Source organism: Geotrypetes seraphini, chromosome 4, assembly GCF_902459505.1.
Source record: "Geotrypetes seraphini chromosome 4, aGeoSer1.1, whole genome shotgun sequence".
Classification (NCBI taxonomy): Eukaryota; Metazoa; Chordata; class Amphibia; order Gymnophiona; family Dermophiidae; genus Geotrypetes; species Geotrypetes seraphini.
In genome coordinates this window covers 74,495,003-74,508,643 of record NC_047087.1, presented here as the reverse complement: position 1 = coordinate 74,508,643, position 13,641 = coordinate 74,495,003, and the positions used below count along the sequence as shown (strand labels likewise).

At 44.1% G+C, this 13,641-nt stretch overlaps 1 protein-coding gene across 8 annotated transcripts in view; it reads left to right on the top strand.

The window, feature by feature from the left end:
• EPHA3 (EPH receptor A3) overlaps positions 1 to 13,641 on the top strand; it is a 427,612-nt gene that overhangs the window by 304,698 nt on the left and 109,273 nt on the right. For all 8 annotated transcript variants that reach the window (XM_033941962.1, XM_033941961.1, XM_033941964.1 and 5 more), the window contains exon 6: positions 12,325 to 12,449. In XM_033941962.1, coding sequence (XP_033797853.1) covers positions 12,325 to 12,449 — 125 coding nt within the window. The remainder of the gene's footprint in view (positions 1 to 12,324; positions 12,450 to 13,641) is intronic.

Here is a 13,641-nt window from a genome sequence, read left to right as displayed (position 1 = left end):
TCCCAAAGGTTCACAATATAGCTAAAGTACCTGATAAACTAAAATTAAGTAATAACAATACATTTCCAACATCAAAAATCAAAGAAATAGAAAATAGAAAGAATGGAAGAAGATAAAAAATTAAAAATAAAACAAATTTAAGAGTAAAAAAGTCTCTGAAGTGGCCCGATATCAAACAGTCATATTTTAGTGCAGGTCTTAATACAACTCCCGGCACATCACACTTCACAGATCCGTCACTGGCAGAGCTTGAGAGCATAAAAGAAAGTAACATTTCTAAAACATTTCCATTAAAACGGTTATATGAAAGAAATAAATCCAAATCAACACGAATCAGTACAAATTAAGGCAGATCATTAGCGAGTGATACAGGAACCACAGTTACCAAGCTAATTATCACGGTCGTGGGAGCAGCATTCACATATCCTCCGGGAATGTCGCATGATTGGTGGACCGTTCCGTGGTGGTGCCGTGGGAATGGGAACTGTTCTTGTGGCATTCCCATGGTAATGGGGAGACTGGATTCCCTTCTCCACTGCCCTCCTGCTACCTTCCCAGCAGCTGCTACTGCTTTTCTCAATGAGCAGCAGCGGTGGCAAAACAGTCTACTTCACTCGCAGCTTCTGTCTGATCTGCTGCTGCTGCTGGTGCCCGGAACTGGAAGAGGATGTCGGAAGGGCATGACCGGCAGCCATGCAGACTGAGGCTGTGAGTGTGGAGCGTGGCCCGGCTGGGGAGTTAGATTGGCTGTTTTGCCACTGCTGCTGCTTGTTTGGAGAAGCAGCAGCAGTGGCCGGGGTGGCCCTGGGCCGGCACCATTTTTGATCTGTACTTCACAGTTCGAGCTGTTCACACCTGAACACACAGACCCCCGAAGAAGCCATTAGTTGGCGAAACGGCTCCTGTCGGGACAGCTGTTCAAGCCACAAAACAAGCGACAAGTTAAAAGATAAGTGTCACTTTTCTGCATGCAACTTTTATATTATTTATTGGGTGTGGTTCACTTTTAGATTTCAAATATAAAACAAAGTATAAAATATATGAAAGCCCGATGAAAGAAAACTGCAACACTTGCAGATAGCTGAATCTATGTGATCATCGACCAGCGCAGGTATCTGAGGGCTTCATATAAAAGTGATATTCCACACATGCTATACAATCAAGTGATAAGGTTCAGTGGTTGGTTTGCTTTATACACACTGGGGACTTTTTTTTGCCATTGTTGTTTGGGTAGTGTGCCACTAATATTTACAATGTTTGGAGAAGCAGCAGCAGTGGCTGGGGTGGCCCTGGGTGGGAGGAGGGGAAGTGCTGCTCTTGGGCCCTGATTCACTACAGTGATCGTCACTGGTTTAGCGACAATTGGTGCTAAATGACCCAATTCACAAAACGGCCCACCATGTGTTTTCCCCTTGATTGCCCATTTTCTAATCCAGCCATGCAAATTTGTAAAGCTCCATGCAAAATAGCCAAGCGAATGATTCACTAACATTTGTTTGGCTATTTTGCATCGGGTTTTACGATCCTAAAACCCGACTGCTGTAGACACTAAGGAAGTCCCTGATTGGCTCAGGTGCCTCAGCTCCTTCCAAGGGAGGAGTCCGAGGAGCCTAAGCCAATCAGGGCCTTAGGCCTCTCCCCATGTATCACATGATGCACCAGCGAGAGGTCTAAGGCCTGCATTTGCAGAGAGCGGTCGGTGGAGGAGCAGGAGGGATTGAGCACCCTGCCAGGAATCCCTCCTGCCATATTCACGTGTGGGGGGAGTGTCTGGGGGACCATATGGTAGCAGTAGGGAGTGGGCATCCCTCCTGCCATTTTTTTGGAATCAGAGAGAGAGGGAGGGGGCTCTTTTTCAGGGGGAGGGGGGCTTTTTTCTTTTTTTTATATGGGCAGATATTTTGCGTGTGTAATACACCCAAAATATCTATGCCATATTAAAAAAAATGTGTTTTGTTTTTTTTTAACCCGACAGAAGCCCTGACAGCAGTGACAGAAGGCTGCTTCTCCTGTCACTACTGTCAGGGCTCTGCACAGATTTAATTGCTCACTGAGCAATTGAGTTGGTGAGTTTACATTCAAATGATTTGCACTTCCATGCAAATCATTTGCATGCAACCTTGATAGTGAATGAATCACTGTTTGAAAATTGGCTAGAGAATCGGCTAAGAGCGATTGAGTCACAATCTTTAGTGATTCTGGGCCTTGGTGTGGAACATAAGTAGCAGCAGCAGCAACAACAGGAACAATGATGTCAAGTGGGGACAGAAGGAATATGTGATGAAAGGAGGGAGTTGATGAGAGAGAAGAAGACACTGGAGAGAGGGGCTGATGCTGTATGGAAGGTGAAGACACTAGGAGATACTGATGGAAAGGGAGAGGGGGGTAGATGCTTTATAGAAGGAGGAGACACTGGATGGAAGAGGAGAGAGATAGAGGCTAAATGGTGTGGGGGAAGAGACAAAGGTTTTAGATGAGGGAAAGAGGAAGTGAAAGGAGGTGCTGGGTGGAAAGGAGAGAAGGGGCATGGCAGATGCTGTATGGAAGTAGGGGGAGAGGCATGAGAGGTAGCCGACACTGGATGGAAGGGTGGATAGACAGGAGGAAGATATGGATAGTAGGGGAGAGAGGGGGCAGATGCTGTATTGAAGTGGGGAAGACAGATTCTCGATAGAAAGAGGAGAGAGAGAAGGCCGATGGGGGAGACAGAGAAGAGGAGTTGATGTAAGGGGGGAAGCTAAATGGGAGATGTTGAAAGAGATAGGGTGGGGAGGAGGGGGGTTAGTAGAAAGATGCTGGATTGTAGGGATGGAGAGGGAAGGGAAAGAATGACTGTAAAATTGTAACCCATTTTGAGCTCTTTGGGGAGGATGAGATTATAAATCCCCCCAAAATAGATAAATAAAGCGATGTCAGACCTCCTGGGAAAGTAAGGGAAGTACAGAGATGCAAGACCGCACAACTTGGGTACCAGTATTTACACCCAGTTTCAGTAGGCATGTCTGGCAGCCAAAGTTAGGGCGTAGGAATTACTGCTAAATGTGATTCTATAAAGGGTGCATGCCCTTTACAGAATTTCACTTAGCACTTGACTTTTCTAGCACCCATTTTTCTCCCCAGTGTCCCAGGAAGGCAGTACAACCTCTTTTTCTTACTCTATTAATTCTCTTATAACTCCAAGGCACAATGCACCATTTGAGGGGCAAATTTCCATGTAACAAAATCAGGTTTCATTTTATCTGGTCAATAGTACAGAGCAGGATTCAGAGGTGAACGCAGAAGTGCTTCTACACCCAATCTATAGGTGATGAGCATCACTTTCTCCTGCCATCTCTGATCGCTGCACACACACACACATCCATGCTCTCATTTGTAACCCTAATGCATATGCTCCATGTGAAAGCAATAAGCAGGGAATAAAAAAGCCAATGAGGAAATTTATATACAGCTGTTATTAAAGGAGATAAAAATGAATGATCTGACAGGGCCTGTTTTATTGTCTTCCTTACAAGGCTCTTCCTGTTACTTGCACAATTCTCTTGCTATGAATCAAGAGAATTTCACACGCCTTAAGCACTATGGCACTTCATGGCCCCTAAACAATAATTACCTTATCAGCACATATGGTCCTCTCTTCCTGTTCGCTAATGAATACTTTTAAACAATAAGACACAGAAATGGTTCAACCCCTTCAAAATAAGCATATTATTTATTTTTATTAACATTTCTTAATTTTCAGCCCTTTGTTCCAGACGCTATACAATAAAAATATATTATATTATTACAAGAGAAATCTATAGATATCCATAAAATACAAGAGCCCCTTTTACAATGCCATGGTAGCGATGCTGCCACGGTAAATGCACCAAAGCCCATAGAAATTGAATGGACTTTGGTGCGTTCATTGTGGTAGCATCACTACCCCCAGCTTTGTAAAAGGGGCCCTAAATTTCAGGTCATATTTTATTTCCTTACTTATTTCTGGTCATTTATATCCCTTCAAATCTAAATAATTTTTCATAGCCTGCCACAAAACCACATGCACCATAAACGAGCAATGGAAAATTGATTACCATATCTACATATATAAACATTAGTTTGGAAAGATTATGGGCCCCTTTTGCAAAGCCGCAGTAACGATGCTGCCATGGTAAATGCACCGAAGCTTTGATACATTTACTGTGACAGCATCACTACTACAGCTTGGTAAAAGAGGCCCTAAGGGATCCTTTCACTAAGCTGCTGTAAGTGCCAGCACCGGTTTACCACAGCTAAAAATGGCTTATAGTGGGATGTGGGTTACTAGATTTCCACGGACATGTCCTCCTTTTGAGGACATGCCCGGGGGTCCAGACGGCTTTTCAAAACCTGGCACTTTGTCCGGGTTTTGAAAAGCCTTCTCTAAATCTCGTTGGGCAAGAGGAAATCTACATATGCGAGCGTGGGGCGGGGCTAGGACAGGATTGGGGGTGGGACGGGGTGGGTGGAATTGGGCGGGATTGGGAACAAGTCTAGGGGGAGTCCAGATTTTACGTAAGTAAATTTGGCAACCCTAAATGTGCTCAAGTGTCCCTTGGTAAGTTTTGGATGTGCATGCTCAAACCATGCACTATATTTATTTTGTCTGGGAGGAGGTGTGTTAAAGGTATGTTGGTCAAATCTCTATATCTGAGCACATCCAATCCAGGTCATAAGTTCTCGACAGGATACCATGGAGTAAATCTGTTCTTTATTGCTTACTCCCCATAATCTATAGGAGGAAATCTGTAGAGGGACCTAAGGTTAGGCACTTCTTCCATGCCGAGTTTTTGGTGCGGGAAAGCAATATAACATATGCAAGGCACTACAACAGGCCAGAAACGTCAGATCCATGCAAAAATACGCTTAAACGCCAATTTATAGAATAGTGCCTAAGTGCTTCCACATTGATCTGCAAAGGGGACATAATGATGGGAGAGACATGAGCATTCCCTCAAGAGGCATGAAGTGTTATAGAGTAGTATTAATCTGCAGATTTACACCTGGTTTCAGGTTTGTATTATTATTTTAGGATTTATATTCCACCTATAACCTAAGTGGTTTGCATTCAGTACTCAAGCATGTTCTGGTGGGCTCACACTCTACCTAATGTACCTGGGGCAATGGGGACTTGCCCAGGGTCACAAAGAGCACCATGGGATTTGAACCCACAACCTCAGGGTGCTGAGACTGTAGCTTTAACCACTGCACCACACACTTCATGCCCAAAGCAGTTTGGATCCCAGCACTACATGCTATTTATTTATTTATTTCAAATTTACTGTATTGACTTTAACTGCAATAGAAGAGCAAGGCAGTGTACAATCTACTAATACAAACAGGCAGAATGAATAACAATAGGATCTGACAGTTTGCACGGCAGGGACGGGGACCGAGCTCGCAGGAACGGGGCAGGAACGGTGATAAATTTTTTTTCTCCGTGTCATTCTCTGGTTTTAACCTTTTGTTGAGGAGGCTGTTTGTCCTAGAAGGGAGAGGGGAAGCAACAGACAAGCCACGGTTTCACTGAATTGTGTTGGAGTTACACAATAAAAATGGGCAACTTTATGCAAGAAATGATACCTGATGGAACATGTTTTGGACTTGAAAGGGACAGAGCAAAATGTTTTTTTTTGTTTTTTTTGTAATTTTTATTTATAATTATACAATCTTATTTTACAAGAATTAATTCTTGTACATTGAATACAGGAAAGAAAATTTTAACGCAATAATACTTTTGCCACAATCATCATAATGATGATAATAAACCCCTTCTTAGACCACAATAAACAGGGGTTGACCAAAACTAAAATTAGAGAGAAATTTAAAGGAATAATACAAAAAAGAAAGGCATAATGTATCTAGCGCCCAATTATTATTATCCCTTAATCCTTAATCCTTGATGATCTGCTTAACATCTAGAAATTCCTTCAGATGGTTAGGAGAGAAAAAAACATATTTAACACCTAAGTACCTAACCAGGCATTTGCAGGGATACACCAATAAAAATGTTGCTCCAATATTTATAGTCTGTTGTCGCAGTGAAGAAGAACTTCCTTATGTTCGTTCGGAATCTATCCCCTTTCAGTTTTAGAGAGTGTCCTCTCGTTCTTCCTACCTTGGAGAGGGTGAACAACCTGTCCTTATCTACTAAGTCTATTCCCTTCAGTACCTTGAATGTTTTGATCATGTCTCCTCTCAATCTCTTCTGTTTGAGGGAGAAGAGGCCCATTTTCTCTAATCTTTTGCTGTATAGTAACTCCTCCAGCCCCTTAACCATCTTAGTTGCTCTTCTCTGGACCCTTTCGAGTAGTACCGTGCTCTTCTTCATGTATGGCTGGCTGGCACATTAAGACCCCCTTTTATGAAGCCACATTAGGCTTTCCAAGGGAGGTAAATGCTCCAATGCCCATTGGGATTGAATGGGCATCGGCACATTTGCCACACGGCACTCTCTCCTGCAGCTTAGTAAAAGGGGGCCAAAAACAGTAAAGTGACCAGACACAAGCAAAAATACAGTCAATGAGGTAAACTTGAAAATGGCAAATTGAAATCTAGTAATAGGACTACCATGAGTCTATATCAGAAATATAAATTAACAAAACTATAGAACAATTGTGTAAGAGAAATATATCAGCAGATATCACAAAAACACCACCTCCTCATCACTAGACGCGGTGGTAGTGGATGCTGTTCAAAAATAGCACTTGCTCTTTTCAAACGAAGTAGAATGATACAAGCAAAAAACAGTGATTTTTTTTAACAAAATAAAACATGAAATTTCTAAGAAGGAATAGGGGTGGGATTTGATATACTGCCTCTCTATGGTTAGAGTCAAAGCAGTTTACTTCAAAGGGAGCTATAATGGGAATTGAACCCAGTTCCCCTGGTTCTCAAGCCACTGCATTAATCTTTAGGCAGCATGAAATTTCTTTACCTGCATACCTCTATTAATTTCCTCATTTTATCAGTCTTCATTTTTAGAGCTAAGAGCAGTCGTTTTCCTTAATATCTTTCTTCCGCTGATTAATTTAAAGTCGATTGCTTTCTGAGCATTATTTCCAAGCGACCCCACCATTATCCTTTGCATCAAGTCCTACATTATAGTGATAAGTTGCTCTAATGTAGATCCTGGATCAGCTGCTCTATGAAGTAGTCATTTATGACATCTAGAGACTTTACCTCTTTAGCATGCCATGATGAGACATTTAATCAATTCGGAGGTGATTGAAATCTCCTTCTATCATCATCTTACTAATTCTGTTAGCTTTTCTAATTTCTGTTAGCATTTACTGACTGCGTCTTCATTCTTGCTAGTAGATGGTAGTATACTGTATTCCATTACAAGTGGAATTTCTGTTCATAAAGATTCCACAGCACATGATTCTATGCCATTCTTTTATTTATTTATTTATTTATTTATTTATTTAGATTTCTATCCCGTCCTCCCAGTAGCTCAGAACGGTCTACAAGTGAACATACACAATGGAGAGTAATTTGACATATAAGAAGTACAACATGTTTAAATGTTTGGACTATAAGAATGTGATGAATTTAAATAAAGGGAGAATAAGCAAATTAAGAGTAGACTTTACATATAAGTAGTTTAGGTTAAGAACAGTTCTATGAGTTTAGATACAGTTTGTCAGTGTAAGGACTAGGAGAGGACTATATTGAGATTTAGGGAGAGGATAGGCAGGGGAGAGAGGAGAGAGGGGGTTTAAGGGGGGGGGGAGAAGATAGAGGGTGATCTTTAGTTGAAGAGGAGGGTCTTTATCAATTTGCGGAATGTTAATAATGAGTTCTGTTGTCTGAGTTGAGGGGGGAGTTGGTTCCAGAGGTGAGGAATGAAGTGGCTGTAGGACCGTTTGCGGGCAGTTTCTGTGAGGAGGGACCTTCCGGGGGGGGTGCATAGGCGTATCTCTGATTTTGAGCGGAGGGTGCGAGTGGGGGTGTAGATGGGAAGCTTGGATTTTATGTAGGAGGGGGTGGAGGAATAAATTGTCTTGTGGGCAATTGTCAGGGCCTTGAAGGCACAGCGCTGGCTAATTGGGAGCCAGTGTTCAGCACGGAGTGCTGGGGAGATGGGATCGTGGTAGTTGAGGTTGTGTAGGAGGCGGATAGCTGCATTTTGGACCCGTTGAAGGCGTTTGAGATTATTTTTGGTTAGTCCATTAAATAGGGAGTTACAATAATCCATTCTGGAGAGAACATATGCGTAGAGGAGTTGGGCGAGGTCCGGTGTGGAGATGTAGGGTTTGATCCTTTTCAGTTGGCGAAGGTAGTAGAAAGAGGTAGAGATTACTTGGGATATGTGGGCAGATAGGGATAGGTGTCCGTCTAGGGTTACTCCTAGGCTGCGAACCTGATCTGTTGCCGTTAGTAGAGTGGAGTCCCATGTTAGTGTAGGGCGTGGGTATTTGGTGTTTTTTTTCCTGATCCATAAGAGTTCGGTTTTAGAGGCGTTAAGTTGAAGTTTGTTGTTTGACATCCAAGTTTTCATGTCAGAGAGGCAGTGTTGGAGGTTAGCAATTTGGGACGACCGGTTCTCGCCTAGAGGGAGGAGTAGCTGGATGTCATCTGCATAAGAGTGGATTTTAATGTTATATTTCTTCGCTATATCGATGACAGGCCTGATGTAGAGGTTGAATAGGAGGGGGGATAGAAGGGCGCCTTGAGGAACACCATATTTGATAGGCTTGGGGTTAGATTTATGTGTTCCTAGTAGGACAGTCTGGGTCCTTTGATGGAGGAAGGAGGTGATCCATTGGAGGGCTGTGTCCTTGATTCCGATGTCGTAGAGTCTGGATGTGAGGAGATTGTGGTCGACTGTGTCAAAGGCAGCGCTGAGGTCTAGTAGTCTTATCATATAGCACCACTTCTCCACCAGTTTTATCTGCCCTGTCATTTTGATTTGCAGGGTAAGGGAGAGACATTGTGAGTCATAAGAACATAAGCAGTGCCTCTGCTGGGTCAGACCAGAGGTCCATCATGCCCAGCAGTCCGCTCACACGGCGGCCCATCAGGTCCAGACCTGTACGTAACCCTCTGTCTATACCCTTCTATCCCCTTTTCCTTCAGAAAGTTGTCCAATCCCTTCTTGAACTCCAATACCGTACCCTGTCCTATCACACCCTCTGGAAGTGCATTCCAGGTGTCCACCACCCGTTGGGTGAAGAAGAACTTCCTAGCATTGGTTCTGAATCTGTCCCCTTTTAATTTTTCCGAATGCCCTCTCAATCTTGTAGTTTTTGAAAGTTTGAAGAATCTGTCCCTCTCCACTTTCTCTATGCCCTTCATGATCTTATAAGTCTCAATCATATCCCCGCTTCTCCAGAGAAAAGAGCCCCAGTTTCTCCAGTCTTTCAGGGTATGAAAGGTTTTCCATACCTTTAATCAAATGTGTCGCTCTCTTCTGAACCCTCTCGAGTATCGCCATATCCTTCTTTAGGTACGGCGACCAATATTGGACGCAGTACTCCAGATGCGGGCGCATCATCGCCCAATACAATGGCAGGATAACTTCTTTCGTTCTGGTTGTAATACCCTTCTTGATATACAGGCCTCCTTCACAGACAGAAGAATTGGGCAGAGATTTAATATTAGACATTCAGGCTCAGATTCTATAAATGGTGTCCCGATTGTAGGTGGTGGTATGCATCCTACTGCTATCTAAGCAACAAATCGAGAAGCACGTTGTTTTTTTTTTAAAAAAAAACCTCCTGAGGCAGGCCGCCAAAATTGGAGGCACCTCCGAGAGTCTAGGGAGGCGTGCATGCCCGCTTAAGCTCGCTTAAGACTAGGCACGGGTGTGGTTTGGCCCGGAAGTAGCCTTAGTTGGACCTAGGTGGCCATACGCATCTCCCTAGGCCAGCAGGAGACGTGTACAAAGTATACGTAGCCGCTGAACTTATCGCAGCAAGGGATCTCCCTGCCGCAATAAGTTTAGCAGCTGCGGTCACCTGTCTCCCCCCCCCACGAACGAACATGGCAGGAGGGATGCCCAGTCCTTCCTGCCCAGCACCCCCCTCCCTATCAAACCTGGCAGGAGGGATGCTCAATATCTCCTGCCGGAACCCCATGCCCTTGGTAGATCTTCAGCAGGAGGGATGCCCAATCCTTCATACCCAGAAGCCCCACACCCCTCAGTAGATCTTCGGCAAAAGAGATGTCTAATCCCTCCTGCCTGGAACACTCCCCCCCCCCCCGTAGATCAGGTAGCCCACCCCACTGACCCCCCATTGGCCCAGGTGCCTAAGGCCCCTCCAATGGACAGGGCCTTAGACACCTGGGCCAATCAGGCCCTTAGGCCCCTCCCTGGTGCATCCCACAATGCACCGGGAAGGGGCAGGCCCACCATTCTGATGGAGGCAGGCCTACCGACTGGAAGGAGAACCCATCTGGCTGGCCAACAAACAAAGTTAGAGGGGGGGATCAAGTGGGGTTAGGAGGGGTTCAAGTGGGGGTGCGAGGGGGTGGGGGTGGAAGGGGAGTTCGGGGAGGGGGTACTCAATGTACGGGGGGTTCCGGGCAGCAGGAACTGGGCATCCCTCCTGCTGCGTTTGATCAGGGGGTGCCGGACAGGAGGGACTGGGCATCACTCCTGTCATGTTCATTTGGGGGGGACGGGTGGCCGCAGCCACTAAACTTATCGTGGCAGGGAGATCCCTTGCCACGATAAGCTCAGTGGCCACATCTAATTTAAATGTAGGCCAACATTTTGCTGGCCTTAATTGTACGTGTCTCCCGCTGACCTAGGGATATATGTACGGCTGTCTAGGTCCGCCTAAGGCTACTTCCAGGCCAAACCATGCCCGCCCCTAGCCTTATGCAAGCTTATGCGGGCTTGCATACCTCTCTAGGCTCCCGGAGGCGCCTCCAATGTAGGTGGGCTGCCTCAGGAGGGTTTTAAAAAAATATGTGCATCCTGATTGTCTGGTGAGACAGTGGTAGGATGCCTACCGCCACCTACAATCGAGATACCATTTATAGAATCCAGGCCAAAATGTGCATTCCTATTATATTTATGTTTATATTTATTTAAAATTTTACTGTATTGCTAATCTTAGTAACAGTCAAATCAAGGCGATTTACAATTAAAATAAGGGTAAAATTAGAAAAGAGCTCCATAGCAGAATAGGGAAGAGTCAATCATTTTGGAGAGTCAAAGCCCCTTACACCATCATGTTCCAAGCGAATAGACAACAAGTCTGGTTGCGAAACTACATAAATTAACCAAAACTGACTTACAATGCATTCCAAAAAGCAATAAAAACCGCCCTATTCGACAAATTCATTGACTAAAACAGACCACCCTTAAACTAAACAACCCCCCGTAAACGCTATTCAATCTCCCAGAAAGCTCCAATTTTCATGTATTCTTTACCCATGGAACTTAAATTAGTATGTACCTTGTTTATGTAACTTTTCTATTTTAGGCCCCTTATCATTCGCTGACTGTCCAGCCTTCTTTCAATGTGAACCGCCTAGAAGTCGCCTGACTATGGCGGTATAGAAAAATAAAGTTATTATTATTATTATTATTATCAGTAAATCATCTATCTCAAGGGGTGCTGATGCTGCCTGCTAAACAGTGAGTCTTAAGTTTTGACCTGAATTGCTTAGAAGATTATTCTGATGGTAGTTCCAGTGGCAAATTAATGCAGAGGCTTGGGAGCTCAGAAAAAAAATGCACTATTTCTTGTATCCTATGGGGATGTGTCATTTTTGTGCTGTTTTGTTTCAGATTGTATTTTATTTAGTGTGCACTCTTATTATATAAAATAGAAGGATATAATTAAAACATGAAACAGAGCCAAACAAACCAAAATCAAATGAAACTTTTCCACCTGCGTCCCCCTCCAGGATATACTGGACCAGTCTGGGTTTCCACAATGAATATGCATGATATACTTTTGCATGCATTGCTTCCGTCATATGCAATCTATCTCATGTGTGTCCATTGTGGATATCCTGAAAAGCTGATTGTCTGGGTGTCTTTCTTGACGAGGTTAAGATTCCTTGATCTAAACAGATACCATCATAGTAAGTTCACTTTTGCATTGTCCTTTTAAATCTATCAATCATATTTTATTAAATATATCAAGCAGCAAATTGAAACCATCTGCTCATTTGACACCAGCTCAGGAGTGATAGAAAGTCTTCTCTCATTTGTCTTCTTTGTTGGTGTGCATGGATCCAGTACCAAGACTAGACTCCAACAGCTTTGACATCTACAGTTGGGACAGCTCTTGCTTGCCAATAATTAGTGCATGAGCAAACTGATTTTCTTACCCTCCCTTGCAGCCCCTTCTCCTGTCACCATCATTCGGAAGGAACGAACATCCAGAAACAGTGTTACAGTGTCCTGGCAGGAGCCTGAACATCCCAACGGTATCATCCTGGACTACGAGATCAAATACTACGAGAAGGTGGGAAACGAGCTGTGCTCAGTTCCACAGCTACTCTCTAGTAAAGTGGGTGATATTGCTGTTACAAGCTTAAAGGGCAGGATAAGTTCATAGGGTGTTGTGCATCTCAGTTTACCATGCGGGGCAAGGACATCTAAAGGGCAATTCTATAACTGGGTGCCCACTTCTTGCACAGAACACTGATACCTTCACAAGAACAGGCTTCAGGTATAAGTGACAGCAAAGTAATGACACATTATACTGTAAGGCCCTGATTCTGTATAGGACGCCCGGGAGAGCTGTCCTATTCAGAATCGAGCCTACACTAAACCCCGATTCTGTAACCGGCGTCCATGGTACAGACGCTGGTTAGAGAATCGGGTTAGATTAGACACGGCCCGCTACACTTATCGCGGCAAGGGATCTCTCTGCCGCTATAAGTATAGCGGGCCGCGGCCGCCTGTCCGATTGCCAGCAGGAGGGTGCCCAAACCCTCCTGCTGGAAGATGCCCCCCCCCCCGACACTACCGATCGCTGGCAGGAGGGTACCCAAACCTTCCTGCCGCACCCCCCCGACACTACCAATCACCGGCAGGAGGGTGCCCAATCCATCTTGCCGGAAGACGCACCCCCTCCGCACCCCCCCCCCCATGCTAACAGCCCCCAAACCTCCACCCCACCAAACTAACCTTTTCTTGTTGGCCAGACGGGACTTGCCTGTCCAGCCGGCAGGCCCGCCTCGTCAAAATTAATGACAAACTGGATCAAATCCAATATTGGCTTGAAAGTAATAAATTATCTTTAAACATCCAGAAAACTAACACTATGTTCTTTCCATGGAAAGAAGACGAAACACTTTCCTCTCCTATATCTATTAAGGGTATTCCTTTGCAAATGGCCAAAAACATTAGGATCTTAGGAGTAATATTTGACAACAAATTATCTTTTCATGACCATATAAGCCAAGTGGTCAAGTCAACCTTTTACAGACTCCGTCAGATTCGTTCTATATCAAAATTTTTATGTACTCAATCTCTGAATATCCTACTTCATTCTCTTGTAATTTCTAAACTCGACTATTGTAATTCCCTATTTATTGGTTTGCCACAAAAAGAAATTAGACGATTACAGATAATACAGAACGCCTCCATTAAAATTATATATAATGCTAAAAAATTTGACCATGTGTCACCGTTACTTAAAAAAGCACATT